General features: G+C 37.0%; 1 protein-coding gene across 1 annotated transcript in view; it reads right to left on the reverse strand.

Annotated features, from left to right (window-relative positions):
- The window catches only part of GDI2 (GDP dissociation inhibitor 2), a 49904-nt gene that overhangs the window by 19252 nt on the left and 7426 nt on the right, over positions 1-23226 (reverse strand). The window contains exons 2-4 of the mRNA XM_068559767.1: positions 14008-14115; positions 10184-10283; positions 4782-4916 (exon numbers count right to left, since the gene is read on the reverse strand). Coding sequence (XP_068415868.1) covers positions 4782-4916; positions 10184-10283; positions 14008-14115 — 343 coding nt within the window. The remainder of the gene's footprint in view (positions 1-4781; positions 4917-10183; positions 10284-14007; positions 14116-23226) is intronic.

The following is a 23226-nucleotide window of genomic DNA, read 5'->3' on the forward strand; positions in this document are numbered from 1 at the left end:
AAATTTAGATGCTGGTTATGCTGCCAGTCACTTTCATGAAGTCCTAGATAAGCAGTTCACTGCTTTTTACACTAAAAAGTAGATCAGGAGAAAGCTATGAACTACCACCTAAGAAACCCTCAGTTCTTCCTACGAGTCAGGATCCCTGCTACTGTAGATAGCTGGTAGAAAGACAAAGTCAAAGGAAAAGAAAATTTTCTGGTTCCATCTCCTTCTTCCCCTTTCTTAAACCATACGGCTACTTTAAAAACAACTATAGCTTTAAAAATAAACTCTTAACCATTTCTTTTATATCTGTTGACAGTTGAATATTTTGATATTTTAAACATTATTTCCCCCAAGACTATAGCTGAAATCAACAAAACTGAAAATTAAAATGATCATTAGGCTATTCATGACAGCTGACTACATTTAACTTTTTAAATTAATATTTACAACCTAGCTTTAAAACAATGGACAGACTGCACACACAGTAAAAGCATAAGGCTAAAAAGAAATATTCTATTACCACACAGCCCCCTACTTAAGACACAAGTGTAGTTTCAGGGGAAGGTGTAAAACAGCCAAAGGAAACACGAGTCACCACTGCAAAGCACTTACAACTTGGGGGTCACTCTGGTGGACACTGCCTGTTGGAACCTAAAGCTCTTACCAACAGTTTATTGTTGAGTTATCGCATAACTTCTCTTAAAATAAAAATGAAAATCTACTGTGTATTCTTAAATTCCCCACTCTTTCCCTCTTTTCATCTCCCTCCCTCCTCCAAGCCTTGAGCCTGACAGGGACACTCTCCCAGCACAGTGGACTCCTGTCTCCCAGCACAGAGGAGATGCTCTAAGCTGCTCCTCCATCCCTTTATGTCGGAACCAGATACCAGTGCAATTACCAACATGTGAGAGACCCGGTGCTCATTCTGAAAAAGTCCTAGTTTAACGAATTCAAATATTATTTCCTACCATGTAATTCTTATAACAGCTACTTCTATATGACGATGCCTTCCCTGGTCACCCTATTTAAAACAGTAGCCCCACCCTCACTCCCTCCTTTCATCTCCATATCCATCTGATACACTTTTATATCAGATTATATCACCATCTGAAATGCTTCTCCTTATTTATCTATAGTCAGTCTCCCACTAATGGAAGCTCCAATAGGGATAGCATTTTTGTTTACTTTTTTCCTTCTGTTGCACCCTCCCTACCCCCAAACCTAGAAGGGTACCTGGCATATAGCAAGTGTTCAATAAATATTCAATCCATATAATTAACATCTGATGGGACTGAATATAAAAGAAGTTGACTTGTTCATATACTGGACATACAATATATAAAGAAAATACTCAAATTATATGATAAAAGGACTAGAAAAAATCTTTTTCACAGTTAGTCCACTGAGTTGTACCTTCACTCATTTCAAATGGTTTTACTTTTCCTTCATTCACTTGCACACTGAGGTTTATTTACCAAAAAAGACACTTATGTCAAGACTTATAAAACAGAATAAAGCTACAATTATCCAGAGCAGTTTCAATAAGAGAACAGAAAAAAGCGTTCCAATTAACTAACAAGTATAAGATTTGACAAGTGAATAAAAAAATAAAAAATAGAAAAATCAGAGTAGAATTAACGTCACAAGAAAAGCACTAAAACACGGCACACGACATGTCATTCCGACAGTGGACCTAAACAGCCCCACCCCAGTTCACAGCTGGGCTTTGCAGCAGGCACACCAACTCCTGACGGCCACAAGCCCTGAGATGTCAAAGGTGCTCCTGACAAACAGATGCCTCACAGCGGTAAGAGTGAGAACAAACAAGCAAGCTAAAGATTCAACAGAGGATACAAGATTTTGCTGGGCACGTTTCAAAGCTATTCATGAAAATGTCTCAAACTTTTCTGAACATAGTATCTGTGTTCAACATTACTCTAGAAGCCAAATATATTTCTCATTTATTTGACTAAAATAACATTTGACCAATGAACAAATATTTATTGGAACCTTGAGGTTTTAGCTGGCATCATGACCTACCACAAGAACCAACAGTATATACAGCTCCTAAAAAAGCCAATGTAAACTTAGGCTACATTAATAGAAATATATTGTCCTAGGAAAGTAAAAGTCCCAAGGACACTGAATGGGCAGACAACACTTGGAGTATCAGGTCTGGTCTGGCTCTAATTCTATTATATATAAGATAATCTTGGCAAATCAGAGAATTTCCAAAGAAAAGTGGCCAAGAGACCTAGGCGGCATATTATATGAGAAACCACCACAGGAACTGGAAATATGTAGTATGGAGAAAAAAGGAATTCCAGTGTACGTGACAGTTGTTAAAATATCTGAGAAGCTACATTTATATACTAGATAGTTCAGCGGTTAAGAGTGTGGGGTTCTTGAGTCTGACAAATCTGGCTTCAAACTAGTTTTACTAGTCATGAACTATGCTACTTTGGGCTCTTTCACACCTGTATACCTCGGTGTTCCCATCTGTCAATATAGATAATAGCACCACGTCTCAGAGTGTTGTAGTGAAGGACTATATAAAATAAACTTAGACTATACACATAAAATAATTAGTACATAAATGCCTGAACATAATGTTCAAAAATGTTAGCTATTATTAAAAGCATAAAATAATTTGTTTTTATTTATCTTTCTCTTGAACTTCCCACCCTCTACACTTTTCCTACCCCATTCATTCATTCTGCCTAGAAATGTCTTCCCTGCCACTCCAACTTCAAAATCCTATCCATTAATATAAAAACAGTTGCTGATAAGGTAGTGATTGGTAAAACTTCATGAAACTGTACACTAAAATAGGTAAATCCTAGTGTATGTAAATTAAACCTCAATAAATCTAACCTTAAAAATACATACAATATATTTGCTTATTTTTGCAAAAAGCAACATAAGGAGGGTAAATCAGAAATCAGTAAAAATGACCACCTATCAGAGTGGAAAGAATGGAGTGGCAAAGATAAGACTCTAAATATATCTTTTAATATAATTTTGACTTTCAAGTCATATAAATGTTTTAAATATTTGAAAATATTAAATCAAAAACAGAAACATAAAACTGTTAAGGTAAGTCCTTCAATTTTTATTAAATGAAGGAAGTGGTTGAAGCTATTAATGTAGATAAGAGCTCAAAGAGAGGATAAAAATTTTAAACTAAAAAACCCAAACTTTGTTTAAAAGAGTTCTACTCAAACTGTTGAACTCGTATTTCTATGAAAACACTTTATTTAAATTAGATGCAGTGTCACTGAAAAGACTTTAAATGATTTCTAACCCATGATCACACCAAGAACTCCCCTCCATTCAATCAGAAGCCATTCCTTCCCTTACCCAACTGTCACTCCCAACCTGGCCGCAATTCTTAGTGCTATTTTTTACTTTCTAGCTTTAGTGTCTTTCAACGTTTTATGCCCAATATTTTCTCCCCTAATAGCAAGAAGTAAATAAATGGAGTTAGAAAAACTGCCAAAATAACTTAAACTAGGTTTTTAGGTGAGAAATTTTTTTTTTTTTTTGGTCTGCGTTGGGTCTTCATTGCTGCGCATGGGCTTTCTCTAGTTTCAGCGAGCGGGGGCTACTCTTTGTTGCGGTGAGCGGGCTTCTTCTTGCGGTGGCTTCTCTTGTTGTGGAGCATGGGCTCTAGGCATGCGGGCTTCAGCAGTTGTGGCTCATGGGCTCTAGCGCTCAGGCTCAGTAGCTGTGGTGCATGGGCTTAGTTGCTCCGCAGCATGTGGGATCTTCCAGGACCAGGGCTCGAACCCGTGTCCCCTGCATTGGCAGGCGGATTCTTAACCGCTGCGCCACCAGGGACGACCCCTAGGTGAGAAATCTTTTCCAATCTTAATGCCAAAATAATTACTGGAGAATTTACTGGCACTCTTCCTATTCTCCCAATGCAAACCTTTCCCTCCTCTGAACTCCTACAGCACCTACAAAACTTATCTACCCTTTAGTTATACAAATTTATCCTTCCTTAAACTGCTCTGCATGGCAACAAAAACACCTTAAAGGATGGAAGGTCTTTTCTCGGGGTGTTTGCTATTTAAAAGGCTCAGAATAAAAAATGTTAAGCAGAAATCTTTGATGAGCCAGTAGAGGAAATAATTTGGGGCAGAAAATAAAATCACTCCATATTCACTGGGAATTCCTAGAAACAGAGATGCTGGAGAATGACACCAGCACCACTTAGAGGATGAGTTCCACCAGAACACCATGTTGGATAGAGTAGCAAAGGAGGTCAGCGTAGATGAGTGATGAAGTACACGGGCTGTGCAGCAATCCCACCAGGGTTTCAATGCCATCCTGCTACTCATTACCTATGTGATTCTGGGCCTGAGTTTCCTCATCTATAAAATGGAAACCCTACCTCACAAAGGGCTTCACAAGTCAAGTAAGAAAGCAAATGTGAAGTGTCTCCCACAGAGCCTAGCACACAGGAAACAATCCAAGAGACAGTGACTCTCACGAATTATTAATCTGAAAAGAGTATACTAGACCTATGAAGGCTCAGCTTCACCAGCAACAGGCTCCATGAGATAAAACCTCTCCAGGCTTCAGAAGGGCAGGAATTTCTGAACATCTTGTTTACTGAAGTACTCTCAACTGCCTAGAACAGTGTCTAGCACATAACATACTCCCAATAAATCTTTGTTGACTGGATGAGTGGGTGGATGACTAATTCAGGGGACCTTAAATTTTATCTCTAAGATCCCTTTATGTTATAAAATCCTAATCTTCTGAGAAAATAAAATAGAATTACTTACTAGATGCCAGGGCTTCTGCTTCAGTGGAAGGAACCTTGTAGATTTTTCCTCCCTTATAAACAAAGCTCCCTTCAGTCACTTTGAAATCCAGATAGCGAGTGACCTCTGTAAAAAGCAGCATCTTAACCAGCTGACCTGTAAGAGTCACATAATTCAAACTGTTACTTAAATCTTACTACTTTCAAAAATCAGCAGAAATAAAAGTACATTTACTAATACTAATGGCTTTCCAATTTTTTCTTAACACCATCCAGTAACTCCTAGAAAAGTCTCCAAAGCCATATTTTAAATAGGACAATCAGAATGCAGACCTATTGCTTAGCATATTTAGACTTTTTTAAAATGTTACAACTTCAAGGTTAATAACTTCAACATGCTTTTGTAAAAGTTATACAATAATTATTAGAAGTATGAGGTTTAGAATTATAGTACTACTGCAAATGGGTTTGGGTTTCTTTAAAGTTCCTACTGTATTTTAAAGACAGACAACTCATAGGCAAAATTCTCCAGGAATTTGTGCTTTTCAGTTCCTAACTCAATTTATATTTATTAAAATGAATACTAGTTTTGGGTCAAGAAAAAGCTAGGATAAACCAAAGAAATTTTGGTATACTAGAAATAGTAAACTTCTTTGAGAAACCAAACAAAATTATTTTAAAGCTCATTCGAAAGGATAAACATACAAGGACAATCAAAAAAAATTCTTTTTGAGAACAAGAAATAGAGTAATGAGGAGACCTTTATGCAGCCAAATGTTTCAGTATACTGTATATTAACTAGTCCATAAATCAGTGAAAAACAGAGACCCATGTAAAAGAATTTAATGTATGATGAAAGTTTTCTAATCAAAGTGGAAAAGATAAATGATGTTGAGGAACAACTGATTAGCCATTTTGAAAAAATAAATTTCTATCTCTACTTCTCAAACAACAGGGTAATAAAATAGATAAATTTATTCATGTTAAGATAGATGAACCTTGGGAGATTGGGATTGACATAAACACACTACTATATATAAAATAGATAACTAATAAGGACCTACTCTATAGCACAGGGAACTCTACTCAATACTCTGTAATGGCCTATATGGGAAAAGAATCTAAAAAAGTGATATATGTGTATGTACAACTAATTCACTTTGCTGTACACCTGAAACTAACACAACATTGTAAATCAACTATACTTCAAAAACAATTTTTTTTAAATAAAATTAAATTGTTACATATTTTCATAGTTCTATGAAGGAATAAGATAGATGCTCTGACAAAAAAACAAAACAAAACAAAATAGATGAACTTATTTATACAGTGAAAACATGAAACCATAATACCATTAAAAGCAGATATTAGTATTTTTATAAACTTGAGGTAGAGAGAAAAATTTTAAACATAGCCTTCCAAATCAAAACCAATAAAAGAAAGCTCAACCAACGACTGTGTGAAAAATAAAAGCTTTTGTACAGAAAAAAAAACCCACAAGAGTTATATATAATGCCAATCACAAACTGGAAAAGATACTTTCAACATACTTCAAAAGGGCATTTAGGGGCCTCCCTGGTGGCGCAGTGGTTGAGAATCTGCCTGCCAATGCAGGGAACACGAGTTCGAGCCCTGGTCTGGGAAGATCCCACATGCCACGGAGCAACTAGGCCGTGAGCCACAATTACTGAGCCTGCACGTCTGGAGCCTGTGCTCCACAACAAGAGAGGCCACGATAGTGAGAGGCCCGCGCACCGCGATGAAGAGTGGCCCCCACTTGCCACAACTAGAGAAAGCCCTCGCACAGAAACGAAGACCCAACACAGCCATAAATAAATAAATAAATAAAAAAGGGCATTTAACAGCTGTTATAATAAGCTCTTTTACATCAGTAAGGAAAAACACAAAAACGTCAACAGAAAAATGTGCAAAGCGAAAGACTGGCCAGTTCATTAAGGAACATGAAAGCCAGTAACACTAGAAATCATTTCACCCTCTAGTAAGTAGACATATTTTAAAAATCCACTATTTTGTCTTCTAGTATGACAAAATCACAAAAACTAAAATGAATAGTATCTGGGAGTGGTAAAGGTACTGGGAAAGGGGCAGCCTCAGTCTACTGGTGAAAGTAAAATCTGGCAATATAAAGGAAAAAGCCTTAAAAAATTACTGCCTTTAGGGACTTCCCTGGTGGTGCAGTGGATAAGACTCCGCGCTCCCAAGGCAGGGGGCCCGGGTTCGATCCCTGGTCAGGGAACTAGATCCCACATGCATGCCGCAACTAAGAGTTCGCATGCCACAACTAAGGAGCCCATGAACTGAAACTAAGGAGCCCACCTGCCACAACTAATACCCGGCACAAGCAAATAAATAAATAAATATTTTTTAAAAAAGAAAGAAAGAAAATTACTGCCTTTATCCCCATACTACACTTCCAGGAGTATACAATGAGATTTATCATCCCATCCAGCCCCTGGTTCCATCCCTCCCTCTCTCTTTTAAATGTTCACAGTATACTGACTGAAAAACATGTTATCTGGGAAGAGGTGGGGGGGGGGAACTGGCAGGTGATACACCAGAATATTAACCATGATTCTAAACAATAGGATTCTGGTTAGGAAAATTTTATTTCCTTTCTGCTTATCTGTGTTTTCTAATTTTAATTAAATAATTTTATTATTTATATAATAAAAATTTTGTGTTTACAATTAACCTCAAGATAATTCAGTTATTTAACTTCAAATTTCAGAGAAAATTCCAATAGGATCTTTCCATTGAACATATTCCCAAATTATAGAACATAAATTCAAAAAGGGGGAAAGGGTGGTACATACTTTATTTCATGGGACATAAATAGACTTATACTTACAATTTAGTTTTTCAACGTCATCTCAGAAAAAGATGCTAAAAATCACAGCAATTTAAAGATACTCCTCTAATTAAAAATATGAGAAAAAGAGTATATTTTAAATTTCTAGTTTGTGTTAAGGATTCGTTTATTAGTTTGCCTAGGGAAAAAAAAGTTTCAAAAAATTCAACAGCTAAAATTATAATGTTCTAAAATAATATACCCATTAAACCAGGAACTAAGAAAATACCGTGATGCGTTTTAAAAACAAAAATCTAATGAACATCCGTTACTTATTCTATGCCAAGACCTTTGAAAGGGTTATTTAACAACTCCCTCAGTCCTCAGAACCACCCTATCATATTACTATTATTATCATCTCCATTTTACAGATAAGGAAATGAAGCTCAGACAGGTTTTGCAGGTGGTCTGGGGTCGCCCAGGTAAAGACATTTTGTGAAGTTTTCTCACCGTATCTCATCTTTTTCTGACATTAAAGAGCCTGCAATGGACTGTTAAGGCAGTGCTTCTCAAACGTCATTCTGCTTAGGAATTGCCCAGGGATCTTATTAAAATACAAATTTTGCTTGCATAGGTGTAGTTAGCGCCCGAGATTCTGCATTTCCAACCAGCTCCCAAGTGTCCCTTAGTCCATGGACTGAACTTTGCAAAGTCTTAAGGCATTACTTCCCTCCGTTTTCTCGCCTCTTCCACCTCCTTCTCTCTGCCTTGGCCTTATTTCCTTTTCTACTCACTGCCTTCATATACCTTTAAAAAATTTCCTAACAGAAATGACCCACAAGTATGAACCAGTAATATTAGTGATTCTCAAAAGGATGTACAGAAATAAATCCACTCAGCTGTCTTAAAGTTTCATGTATATTGAACAGTGTCAGATGATTCAGACTTCACTGAGCTCTTTGGTGTTACCTAGGGACTTCACATTATTTTTAAAGCACACAAAAGACCCCCTCCCCCGCAAAAAGAAAAGAAAAAGCCCACTAGAGCATATTGAATCCAGTTTCTTCTTACTCTTTGTGCTCCGTGAGGCAAAGTGAATCATCAGATGATCTCCAAGTACCCCCAGTGCCTGAGCCCTCTGTTCTGTGATATGAGCCCTGCTGAAAGCCATGGTCGCCGACCCGGAGGGTGGATCCACTCTACCACTGCAGTGTTCCTTGGGGCCACCTAAGGCCGTATTTATGACTTCACAGCTGCCATTTCTGCCACATTACAGTGAGATGTGTCCATGTTTCTACTGATGAATGAACCTCAAGAAGATCTTCTGATTGGCATACATTTGAGAGCAGCCACAAAGACGTTATTAGTATTTATTTACCAAAAGTTAAGATTTGAGATTGGAATTCTGCGCACACCAAAATTATTGCCTTTGTAGGAATTTTTCTTTTAATATAACTTGATTATGATAATTATTTGAGAAAAGTCATACTTTTTATACTACTGCAATGCCATTAACACATTATGCAATCATTTGTTTTCAGTTCCCTTTTATTCTTTGTCAGGTGCCCCAGTTGTTTCATGGGAGCTGATGAACAGAAGACACTGTCCTGGGAAACGTCTCTTCCACCCAGTTCCATGTATAGTGAGGAAAGTGTGCACAGTGTGTGGATCGGTTCCTTAACTGAGTTAAGGGACCTATCTGGAATATGAGCATTTATGTCTCTCACTGTTCACTCACTCACATTTACTTGCTTACCGCCCCCCATCCCCCGCCCACCCACCTGCCTGTCCTTTTCTCTCTATCTAGCCTAGCACGTTACAGACCAGTTTGCAAACTCATTTCCTACTGAGGCCAGGCAGGTAATAGAAATGAGCAAGGTGGACTGGGCTTAAGGGAAGGTAGGAAGTGGTGGAAGCTGAGGGTAACTTGAGAGCTCAGGAGGCCTTATCTAAGGGAGGCAGCTGCCAGTGAGTCCTATCTTCCAGCATTTAAAGGGGACCTAAGTTGTTAAGAGAGTGGATCCTAAGAGATCTCATCACAAGAAAAAAAACCATTTTTTTATTTTTCTTTTTTGTATCTATACGAGATGATGGATTTTCACTAAACTTACTATGGTAATCTTCACAATATATGTACGTCAAATCATTATGCTCTATACCTTAAACTTATAAAGTGCTGTATGTCAGTTATATCTCAATAAAACGGGAGGAAAAAAGAAAAAAATGAGAAAAAATTAATATGAAAAAATAACTGTGAAAGCTTACAAACTAGAAAAAAACATTAATATGGCTGTTTCTGAAGGCCCAGTTACCTAAGACTGTCACCAAAGTATCAAGAGGAAAGTCTGTTACAAATGCTTACAATTCTGATATGTATTATGCCACAGCATAATTTTGTTTCTCCAAAACCAATTACTAAGAAGTCACCCCCTCTTCCCTCCATTCTTAACTTACCGACTCTAGATGCCTCTAATGGGCCCTATTACTCACCATACCGTTGCCATTCAACGGAATCCACTTCCACATACCCGGAATAACACTCTCTGTCAACAGTTACTTTCTACTTTCAAATCGGATTCAATGTACTATCATAAATTTAAGTTGGAATTCTTTACCATTCGCCATAAGGAACTTGGGAATTAAGTCAACATTCCAGTCTCTTCCTCTCCCCATTGATGCTGGTGGTGCTCCAGGTATTTTAAATCTTTTGTATAACTAAAACCAAAACAAAAAACACCCATAATGTAACAAAATTTAACTTTCATTGCACAACTATTTTTTGATGAAGTGATTTTGGTGTAACTAAATACCACCAACATGAGGTAAAGTACAAGTGCATTTCATTTTTAATCAGAACATTTAGCACTATTCCAATACATATGTAAATTAAATATATTACTCAACTCATGAATGCCAAAATAAATATTGCAGAGGTGGTATGTGTTTGCTTTTAACTAGCAGGAATACAAAACAAACTATTTGTTATGTACTAGTTTTGCAGATACATCCCTTACTATTTGTAGAAATCATTTAAACTCATTCTCTATTGAATAAAAAGCTAACAAAGGCTTAATTTTGCTTCTGTGGTTACGTAGGGAGTGAAAAATAAATTTTGGATTATTCAAATCAGAAAAGACAATTAAAATTAGTTCCAGTTAATTTATAATTTACATGAGTTTGAGGCTCTAAAAGCAGCTTGCAGCTTAAAATTTAATATTCATTCAAACTCATGAGTTCCATTGCTAAGGTGGAACAGAACAAGCAAAGGTGGTATATATTCACTCAATAAAAACCCCCAAGTTCTTGAGTACATTAAAAAAGACAGAGTACACAACCCAGTCAAAAAATGGGCAAAAGATCTAAACAGACATTTCTACAAAGAAGACATATATATGGCCAAAAAACACATGAAAAAATGCTCAACATCACTAATTATTAGAGAAATGCAAATCACCTCACACCAGTAAGAATGGCCATCATCAAAAAGTCTACAAACAATAAATGCTGGAGAGGGTGTGGAGAAAAGGGAACCCTCCTACACTGCTGGTGGGAATGTAAACTGGTGTAGCCACTATGAAGAACAGTATGGAGCTTCCTTAAAAATCTAAAAAGAGAGCTACCATATAATCCAGCAATCCCACTCCTGGGCATATATGTGAAGAAAACCATAATTCAAAAAGATACATGCACCCCAATGTTCATTGCAGCACTATTTACAATAACCAAGACATGGAAGCAACCTAAATGTCCATCACCAGAGGAATGGATAAAGAAGATATGGTACATATATACAATGGAATATTACTCAGCTGTAAAATAGAATGAAGTAATGCCATTTGCAGCAACATGGGTGGACCTAGAGATTATCATACTAAGTGAAGTAAGTCAGTAGAGGAAGACAAATACCATATGATATCACTTACATGTGGAATCTAAAGAAAAAATGATACAAATGAACTTATTCACAACACAGAAACAGACACAGATTTCGAAAACAAACTTATGGTTAACAAAGGAGAAACATGCAGGGGAGGGATAAACTAGGAGTTTGTGATTAACATACACACACCATTATATATAAAATAGATAATCAACAAGGACCTACTATATAGCACAGGGAACTCTACTCAGTATTCTATAATAAGCTATATGGGAAAGGAATCTGAAAAAGAATGGATATATGTATACGTATAACTAAATCACTTAGCTATACACCTGAAACTAACACATTATAAATCAACTATACTCCAATATAAAATAAAAATTAAATTAAAAAAAAAAAGAGGACAGCTTGCTCATCTTACTTAACACTAGGCTAATCAATATACTAGGTGAAGAAAGAATGACGCCAGTGCATCGTTCCACAGATGATTTACGATGGAGCGGTCAGTGGTCACCACCTCAACCAGGTCAAATTGAGCATCATGAACAGTGATGCTGATGCAGGCACTGTGCCTCCTGATGGGATGCAGTATGAAGTGCCCAACAATACCTTCTTATAAACTGGCCTAGACTTCCCAAAAGAAAAGAGGTGGCGAGACTTTTGTAGATTAAGAGAATAAAGGGAAACAACACAAAAGGCAATGCTTAAACTAGTTTAAAAAAAAAGAAAACAAACCACTCCTACACAGCAATATACAACATTCTTGGGATCACTGGGGAATTTGAATATAGTCTGGATATTATGGTTAATTTTCTTAAGTGTGATAATGGTATTATGATTATGTTGGAGAATGTTGCTCTTCACAGATCAATGCTGAAATATTTAGGTCAAGTATCATGTCTATTACTTTCAATGGTTTAAAACCAATAACACAAACAGACATGAAGCAAAAAAATATTCCACTGGTATTATTCTTTCAACTTTCCTATATGCCTGAATATAGAGAAAAAAGCTTTTTGATATAAACATTAAGTTTATTTCATCAAAGTCACTATTTTAAAAGTAACTGACAATATCTATATATCTCCTATAAAGCACAGTACAGCTCAGATTTATACACGTGGATGGTGAACAAACCCCACACAGAGAAATAAATATACTTAGTAAGACACACTTTGGAAATGCTTCATGTGCTCATTTTCTAAAGAAGTAGGAAGCATGGAGTATAGCAAAAGGAACTAAGCTTTGACATGGAAACACCTAAATATCCATCAACAGAGGAATGGATAAAGATGTGGTACATATATGCAATGGACTACTACTCAGCCATAAAAAAAAGAATGAAATAATGCCATTTGCAGCAACATGATGGACCCAGAGATTATCACACTAAGTGAAATAAATCAGAAAGAGAAAGAAATACCACATGATATCACTTATATGTGGAATCTAAAATATGACACAAATGAACCTATCTACAAAACAGAAACAGACTCACAGACACAGAGAACAGACTTGTGGTTGCCAACGGGGAGGGAAGCTGCGGGAGAGATGGAGTGCGACTTTGGGATTAGCAGATGCAAACTATTATATATAGAACGGACAAACAATAAGGTCCTACTGTATGGCACAGGGAACTATATTCAATATCCTGTGAAAAACCATAATGGAAAAGAATGTATACAGGGCTTCCCTGGTGGCACAGTGGTTAAGAATCCGCTTGCCAATGCAGTGGACACGGGTTCAAGCCCTGGTCTGGGAAGATCCCACATGCCGCAGAGCAACTAAGCCCACGTGCCACAACTACGGAGCCTGTGCTCTAGAGCCTGCGTGCCACAACTACTGAAGCCCGTGCACCTAGAGCCCGTGCTCAGCAACAAGAGAAGCCACCACAATGAGAAACCCGCGCTCCACAACGAAGAGTAGCCCCTGCTCGCCGCAACTAGAGAAAGCCTGCATGCAGCAACAAAGACCCAATGCAGACAAAAATAAATGTAAATAAAATAAATAAATTTTTAAAAAGAATATATATACGTATGTATAACTGAATCACTTTGCTGTACAGCAGAAATTAACATGACATTGTAAATCAACTGTACTTCAATAAAATAAGTTAAAAGAAAAAGGAACTAAGCTTTGGAATCATATAACCTGGGTTATCAGCCCGTCTCCGTGATCTTAAGCCCACAGAAACTATTTTGCCATCTAAAAAATGGGGATAAAATCTCTTTGAGTGACTGGGAAGATAACTAAGACTATGCGGAAAGCACTGGCACTGTGCCTGGCGTATGTTAGGTCTTCATCAAAAGGTACCCTCCATGCACCCTGTCAAGTCTACACTCTATTAACTTCGAGAGAGAACAGATAACTGCTCCACATGGCAACAAAAATCACAATTTAAATTTCTACAAGCCCCAAACTAGGAGCTCCTGAAAATTATGATGTTACAGATAATCTATTTAATAAAACAAAATTAAAACCATCTATAAAAAAGTAGAGATTCACAAGTAAAAGACTCAAAGTACAAAAGGGACATTAATTTATTTTAATACTTACATCTTCCAGCGGTGTTATAGATGCACTCTCTCCTCCATAATATGGGTTTCTATCCATGTGAAGAACTTTCTTTCCATTCACTGACATTATACCTGACAGGATACATTCCTACAGGGAAAGCGTAAGTATCTTCAAAGGAAGGAAAATGCTACTGCATGTTTCAAACAGATAATTTTTACAAGCCTGTCATTAAACATTCTTTCAGTAATTAATACTTATGTATATGCAATATATGATGTAATTTTTAAGGACAAAGCCCTAAAGCAACCAGGGTTCAAAGTGTGTTCTGTGGCCCCTCTGAGTCCCAAGGTTTAAACTATGTTCATAATAACACTAAGACATTATTCATTTTTTCCCACTGTGTTACACTTGCACTGACAGCGCAAGATCAATGGTGGATAAAACAAATTAAGGCGGTGGCTCCAACTGCACTAGTCATTATATTCTTCAGCACAAGGCACTCATGGTTTAAAAAAACAAGGCCAGTTTCACTTAAGACTATCCTTGATGAAGCATTAAAAATCACCTCTGTTAACAACATCCCTGAACACCCACCTTTTAAATATCCTGTGTAGCAAAACGGGAAGTTCACATAAAGCAATTCTGGCTCAAGGAAGGCCTTTTGTGCGACTGATTTGTAAGCTGAACTAGCTACTTTTTTCATGGATCATCTTTTTTTTTTTAATATATTTATTTTTATTTATTTATTTTTGGCTGTATTGGGTCTTTGTTGCTGCGTGCGGGCTTTCTCTAGTTGCAGCGAGCAGGGGCTACTCTTCATTGCGGTGCGCGGGCTTCTCATTGCTGTGGCTTCTCTTGTTACAGCGCACTGGCTCTAGGTGCGAGGGCTTCAGTACTTGTAGCATGCAGGCTCAGTAGTTGTGGCTCACGGGCTTAGTTGCTCCGCGGCATGTGGGATCTTCCCGGACCAGGGCTCAAACCCGTGTACCCTGCATTGGCAGGCGGATTCTTAACCACTGTGCCGCCAGGGAAGCCCCATGGATCATCATTTTTAATTGGAAAAATAACTGACAAACTATGATTACTCAGACTTAGGATTTCGGCAGACATTTTCTCAAAAATGAATGTCAAGGAAAATAACCAACAGTATTTGTTGCCAAAAATGATAAGTCAAAATTCTGAATGAGGGACTTCCCTGGTGGCGCAGTGGTTAAGAATCCGCCTGCCAATGCAGAGGACACAGGTTCGATCCCTGGTCCGGGAAGATCCCACATGCCACGGAGCACCTAAGCCCGTGTGCCACAACTACTGAGCCTGTGCTCTACAGCCCACGAGCCACAACTACTGAGCCCATGTGCCACTACTACTGAAGCCCACACACCTAGAGCCCGTGCTCTACAAGAGAAGCCACCGCAATGAGAAGCCGGTGCAACCAAGAGTAGCCCCTGCTCGCCACAACTAGAGAAAGCCCGCGTGCAGCAACGAAGACCCAACACAGCCAAATGTTAAAAATAAATAAATAAAATGTATTAAAAAAATATTTTTGAATGAAAATTTGAATTTTGGAAAGCTTATATCCACCACCATGGGTACATCAGATCCCCAATACTTAAAGGACTTTTCAGACAACATCAGTGATATTAACAAATATGAGCTTTTGATATGGCATAATGAAATGTGTCAACAATTCAGAAGACCTGCATTACTAAGTAAAACAGTACTTTCCCAAGTGACCAATGAATGATGTTACAAAATCATACAGGAGGTTAAACGAGAAATTCAAAGTGCAAGCTAGATTAACGGATTTTAATGTAACGGAATAAGAAATGTTCACCGATGTGGTTTCAAATTTCATATTGCAATTAATCTTTAAAAATACCCTGCCACTTGTGTTTAGGTGTAAATTATAAAAGGATACCCACAACAATCTGAAAGGCTATTAAAATACTCCTTTTTCCAACTACACATCTGTCTAAAGCCTGATTTTCTTCATATACTTCAGCTATGACAAAAATTATGAAAGACTGAACACCAAAGCAGAGAAGAATCGGCTATCTTTTAAACTCGATATTAAAGAGATGTGCAGAAAATGTACAACAACCATACTCTCCTCAGAAATTTTTTTGTTTTGGAAAACACAGTTATACTCCAAATAATTGTTATTCACGTTAACATGTAATGAGTTTATCACCGTTATCTTTAAGTGAATTAATAAAAACCATTTTTTAATTTCTCAGCATTGATTTCTAATAGGATAAATATTGATAGATACTCTTACAAGCAAAAGCTCTTCAGGGACCTCAATTTTTAAGAGTGTAAATAGATCCTGAGACCAAGAGTTTGAGAACTAGAGCCCTAAATGAAGCATCCAAGATAACCATTAATCAACTGACAATCAACAGAGGATTATAAACCATCACTCTCAGTAAAAAGGTAAACAAAGCGAGAATATACTAAGACATACCAAATCAAGATGGGGTGGGGGAGCAGTCAAGAAAGTCAATCCAATTAATGGATTAATGAGAAGACACACAGAGATGGGATATTCATTCACCCAGAACCGTTATACCAGAGTTTAGGTGATAAGAGCTTTATTTTTTTAAATGACAAAGGAAATTCTCTGTAACTTTATAAATCCTAGTGCTTCTCAAATTTATCCAAGACTCCAGACAACAGAGAACAAGCTCATCCCCCTAAAGCCTGACTCTGAAATCTTTATTTTCAAAAATTCATACATATCTCAAATTCTCCTCCATAATGTACTATTCATTTTAATATTTTAAAAATATTTTAAATTAGTTACTGTCAGGTTCAAAGTTTACTCCAAGAGGGTGCATCATTTCTTTAGATCAAGAAACATAATGAGCACTCCAGGCCACCTCCAGCCATAACCACTCCTCAGCCCCAGCCACGCTCATGACTTTTAAGAGCAAAGATTTTTCTACCTGTTTTTGAACTCTGAATAAATGGAATCCTGTAGTATACACTTCTTGTATACACCTTTTAGTCAACATACGTTTACAAGATTCATCCATGTTTTGTTTGCAATAGAAATTTTCTTACTCTCACTGCTATACAGCAGGGGTCTCTAAAGTACAGGAGCCAAATCCAGCCTGCAGGCTGTATTTGTAAATAAAGTTTTACCGGTAAACACCCATGCCCATTCATTTACATATTGGCTGTTTTCACTGTACCACAGTGGAACTGTAGCTGTGACAAAGACCACGTGGCCTGAAAAACCTGTGGACTTTTACAGGTTTGCCTAGCCCTACCAACAACAGTGGATCTCAAAGAGAGCTCCTGATTTGGTATCACCTGTGAACTTGTTAGAAATGTAAATTCTAAGCAGATTCTGAAACTTTACTTTGCATCCACATCACCGGGACAGCTTGCTAAAACAGAACGCAGGGCCCCACCCCCAAAGCTTGAGTCAGCAGGTCTGCGGTGGAGCCTGAGAATCTGCATTTCTCACCAGTTCCCAGGTGAGAATACTGCTGGTCCAGAACCAGTTTCAAGAACCACTAGTAAAGCAGTGCTGCTCAAACTTTATTAAACACCTGGGGATCATGTTAAACTGTAGATTTTGATTCAGTGTATCTGGGGTGAGGGGTGTAACCGTCTGCACCTCTAGTAAGTTCTCAGGTGTTGCAGAAGCAGTTGATCCATGGACCACACCGCGGGTAACAAAGCCATAGGAGTCTTTTGAATGAATACTCCGCACAGATATTCCACAACTTATTTATCCATTCTACTACAGGTGGACATTGGGATCATTTCCAGTTTGGGGCTGTTACAAATAATGCTCTATAAACATTCTCAATGTGTCTTTTATGTATGCACTTGTTGGATAGATATCAAGGAGAGTACAGATACTGCCAAACAGCTTTCCAAAATGGTTGTACCAATTTCATATGCTGTGTCAGCAGTATATGAAAGTCTGTTGTTTCAAATCCTTGCCCAACATTTGTGTTCTGGCCTTTTAATTTTAGTCATTCTAGTTAGGATGTGGTTTAATTTACATTTCCTGACAAATAATGAGGCTGAGCACTTTTTCATAGTTTACTGATAATTGTAGTATCTTCTTTTGATAAGTGCCTATTCATATTATTTGCCCATTTTTAAAGTGGGCTTTCTTTTTTTTACTGCTATATAAAAATTCCTTATATATTCTAGATATTTAAAAGTGCTTTATTGGTTATATATATATTGCAAATATCTTCATCCATTCCACAGCTTGACTTTTAACTTTCTTAATGAGGTCTTGATAAACAGAACTGAAAGTATTTTAACTGTAAAAATTAACTCCAATATTATCAAAAGCAAATCACTTGCTTAAAAAAAAAAATCTAAAGAAGCACTAACATATGATTCAATATATTATATGAAAATAGAATAATGTTTACAATCTCAAAAACAGATTATGACATAAACAGAGGAAAACCAAATAGTCACATTTCCAGTCGACAAAAGTAGACTTCACGGTTCAACTTTTGGAAGCAAAATCACAGCAAGCAACTTTGAGCGTTGCACAGCTTCTATATATAACTTTTCATACTCCACTGCGAATAAGCATGACCCACTCACTGGACCATGGCTCCAAAGCAAGCACTGAAGGCTGAGGCCTAATAAAGGACCCAGTAATATAAAGATTCAGCAGTCCAAAGAGCTGATACTAACTACCTTTAAAGGCATCACTTGGAGCAAATATATTAAAAGCTAATTAATACTTTGCAGGTTCACTGATTCTTCTAAACCCATCTATAAAAGATTGCTTTTACAATGCCAAGAGAATACATAGAAGCACAAATGTAATACTTTACATTTTACTTTACAACATGGGATGAAGTCATTAATTCACTGATAAAACCAATCACATCTGAGTAGAGAGTGTATATTAATGATCCCCAAATTTTAGTATCTTCCCAAATTAACAACTCAAAATTAAAATCTACTATTATCTGGTGAATACAGAATAAAAAGCAAAGCACATCAAAGTCAGAGAAAATACTCTGAGTGAATTTCCTTTTTTCACACTAGAAAACCTGGACCATCCAACATCTATGTCAAGAATACTGATAACTTTTACCAGGAAACATATATGAATGAATATTAACCAACACATTAGTTTTAAAACTAACAGATGAGAGTGCTCCACACTTAATTTCGAGTTCACCCACAACTGACCTGAACAGGATAAGAATATACAGACTCACAACCAAAATAACTAAACCTGTAAAACCATCTTCAGAATCCAAGGTTTTTTGGTGTTTTGTTTGCTATTATGCCTTATTTATTTTTTATTTTTAGGGCTTAGAGCATATTAGGTGCTCAGCATGAATAAGTGAACAAATGCATGCATACATGCATTAATGATGCACACAGGATGCCTGGCAATCTCAGGTGGGTCTTTCATCCAAACTGAGCTCAGGCCCAGAATCCAAGTTCTTTAAGATAATGGCATCTGCCACCCAACTGGCTCTTCATGTTGGCCTACATAAAGAGGTAACCAGATTAAATGTTTGAAGTTCAGCTGCAGCAAAATTCTAGTCTGTGCAGACGTGTGGGTGGGGTGATGGTCAGGAAGGATCAAATCAGTGATATTGAGGCTCACTTCCCTTCAGCACCTACACACAGCGCTAGGTTTGCAATAATCAGAGTAAACTAACTCAAACGGACAGCACCTAAACACACTAGGCGAAGTACCTCTTACGTAGTGAAGCAGCCTGTATGGTGTTCCCATATATGAACTGTGACGAACCTAAACAGAATTGCCAAGGCCACTGGTACTAAATAGTATCCCAGTATCCTGGAAAAGTTAATGCCCACCCCCCTTCCTACTTAGAGGGCAACTCAGGCTTGGAAGAGAATAGAACCAGAGTACGTTAATATTCTGATGTAACAAAAAAAAAAAAAAGAAAAAATTCTGATGTAACTTCCAAGTGACCAAACTAAACACTGTTAACACTCTAACTCCTCCTGCGTTTTAAAGTTCTGGAGTGATTAAAAAAAAAAAAAAAAAGAAAGAAACAGAAAGTAAATGCACACAAAAATGTGATCAGGAAAACAAGGTACCTAATAACTCATCTTAAAGAAAAGTGCCTTTCTACTTATCTAGAAAATGTATTAACTAGAAAACTTTTAAATCATTTAATTTCAGTGGTATACGTCTTACAGCAATAACACAATAAAACTGGACGTTAGTTTTCAGCAGAACAAGTGTTTCTTTAAATGTCTCTGTCCCTCTAATGCATCTCATTAAAAGCTGTCAAAGATAACTTTTCTTGAAATTTGGCTCTAATTAGATCATTCCTGCTCAAAACCCTCTCTCGTTGGCCAAGAAGATAAAATTCAAACTTCTTAACCTACTATCTTCAGCATCCTTGGTGATATACCTTCTTTCCAACACTGTTTCCATTACACCTCTTCATACCTTCTGTTTCACACAAAATAAACTCCCTATCCCCTAAATATATATCCTTTTCTTAATACTGACTTACACTGCTCTCTCTGCCTAGAAAATCATTCCTCCTCATGTTCAAAACTTAGCAATATTTTTTTTAAACTTTTTCAGTTTTATTGAGATATAATTGACATACAGCACTGTAAAGACTTAAGGTGCACAGCATGGTTTGATTTACATACAACATGAAATGATGACCACAGGCTTAGTGAACATCCATCATCTCACATAGCTACAACATTAAAGAAATGGAAAAAAAATTTTTCCTTGTGATTTACACTCTTAACTTTCATTCATAACATACAGCAGTGTTAATTATCTTTATCATGTTGTACATTACATCCCTAATACTTATTTATCTTATAGCTTAAGTTTGTTCCTTTTGATTACCTTCATCTAATACCCCTTCCCCCTACCCTGCTTATCAATTATTTTTAAAAGCCACCTTAATAACTCCTTCTTTATGCAGGTTTTTCTGATTCCCCTGTCTGAATTCCCACATGTGTGAATTCCCTTATGGCACTTAGTACTTTCTCATATTAACTCATATTATAGTTAGCCCCACACGAGAAGAAGGTACTCATAAACAGGTGTGTTTGCCTTTTTATTGCCCATAATCGAGCACAACAGTCACAGGTAACTGAATTTGAGTAGGCCATTACTCCATTAAGCCTTTAATCAGGTACTGTGAGAGGGGACATAAAGGTATCATGCAGGGTATCATGTATGCGAGCCAAACGTTTACCTAGCGGTCTTTCCAACCAAATGTCTCACTACTACCTCGAAATGCTGAAATATGTCTGATTTTACTTCTATTCTACTGGACCAGTATGCTTAAGGCTGATTTAAAATACAGACTGCCTACATAGTATTTATACCTTCCAAAAATAAGACATTTGCACACATTGGTCCTATGATCACTACTGCAGTGGACAGAAAGTTGTTTGTCCACAGAACTCTAACAGCAATGGCAAAGATTTTCAAGGAGTAAATATAAAAGGCAATTCAAGATTTTTAAATCAAGTACAAGAACTCCTCTTTGAAGTCACAAAATTTTAATAAAGAAAAAGAAGGAAAAGTATGGCTGGGATGTAAAACAATGTTTTAAACAAATACTGCTGAGAATAATCTGGTTACATATCACTAAAGTGTCCTTTTCGATTCAAAACTCCTTACGAAAATTACCATGTAGCACAAAACAAAATACTGCTGGGAAGCACAAGCGGCTGTGGAGCTAGTAACCCTTATTTTATTATTTATTACTATTTCTGAGAAGACTCATGAATTCATTGCCAAGCCCGAAGTCAATCAGAAACAGCAAATTAAGTGGTCAAAGGCTGTCGACAGTCACCAGCCTAACCAGCAAAGTAAACAAAGAGGAAAAAATGAAAAGTAGACGGTAGAACTAACTCCCAAAGCTGAGCAGTCTAAGAGGACTTAGTAAGGAGGCCAAAGTTCCTACAAAGCTCCCCAGGTCTCAATGGCTTCATTATGTTATAGCATAACGGTAATTAATCCTCCTGATGTGAAATCTTTGTTATCAAGTACATTAACTATGCTCCTCAGTTTGTTAAAAAAGTTGTGATATCATTTGAAAGGTTTTTATCTAAAAGTTATGGTTGTTTAAAGGGATAGCCCTCAATTCCTTAAAGAACTCAATTATATGAAATATTCCATTTCTCTTAGAATGAAGATTTTGCTCTAGTATATAATAAATTGTTTTATGCCTTCTTTATCAAAGTTACTATCAATATTTGTGCACTATTATGACCTTATTTTAGATGTAACAATCGATACAAAACAGTGACAACATTAGGCAACACAGAGAAACCCCAACACTTCCTTACACTTTATATTAAAAGTAACGAGTTAATCGCATTAAAAAATGCACTGACACACAGGCATCATGCAGTATTTGGTACCCACAACTGATAGCACACACCTGTTTTTAGGTTCTTAAATCTCAGGCACTAAATATTTATAAATCAAAAATTAAGTAAATGGTATGTTCACACCAAATACTCAAAATTAATTATAATTTGAGGCTTTTTAACTTTGGTGATCTCTTCATTTAAGTAATCAAAGTCCCTGTATCACTAAAAATGAGGATATAAGATTTTATCACTATCAAAATCATCCCGGGACAGTGGTAGCCCACTGATGGTACAAGTGGTACAAGGAAGAGTAGCCCCGCCCCGCCACAACTAGAGAAAGCCGGCGTGCAGCAACGAAGACCCAGTGCAGCCAAAAATAAATAAATAATAAATGACAGCAGAAATTTATCTGATTGCTAGTTAAGTATGCATCTATCATTCACCAAAAAGGTCACAATTGATCCAAATGAAAATTTAAATAAGGTGCATTGAGTCAGCTCTACCCACCACCAGAGCCTCCCATCAAGCCTCTTAGATAGCCTCAACCACCAGAGGGCAGACAGCAGAAGCAAGAAAAACTACAATCCTGCAGCCTGTGGACCAAAAACCACAGTTACAGAAAGATAGAGAAGATGAAAAGGCAGAGGGCTATGTACCAGATGAAGGAACAAGAAAAAACCCCAGAAAAACAACTAAATGAAGTGGAGATAGGCAACCTTCCAGAAAAAGAATTCAGAATAATGATAGTGAAGATGATCCAGGACCTCGGAATAAGAATGGAGGCAAAGATTGAGAAGATGCAAGAAATGATTAACAAAGACCTAGAAGAATTAAAGAACAAACAAACAGAGATGACCAATACAAAAACTGAAATGAAAACTACACTAGAAGGAATCAATAGCAGAATAACTGAGGCAGAAGAAC

This window comes from Eschrichtius robustus, chromosome 1 (genome assembly GCF_028021215.1).
Source record: "Eschrichtius robustus isolate mEscRob2 chromosome 1, mEscRob2.pri, whole genome shotgun sequence".
Lineage (NCBI taxonomy): Eukaryota > Metazoa > Chordata > Mammalia > Artiodactyla > Eschrichtiidae > Eschrichtius > Eschrichtius robustus.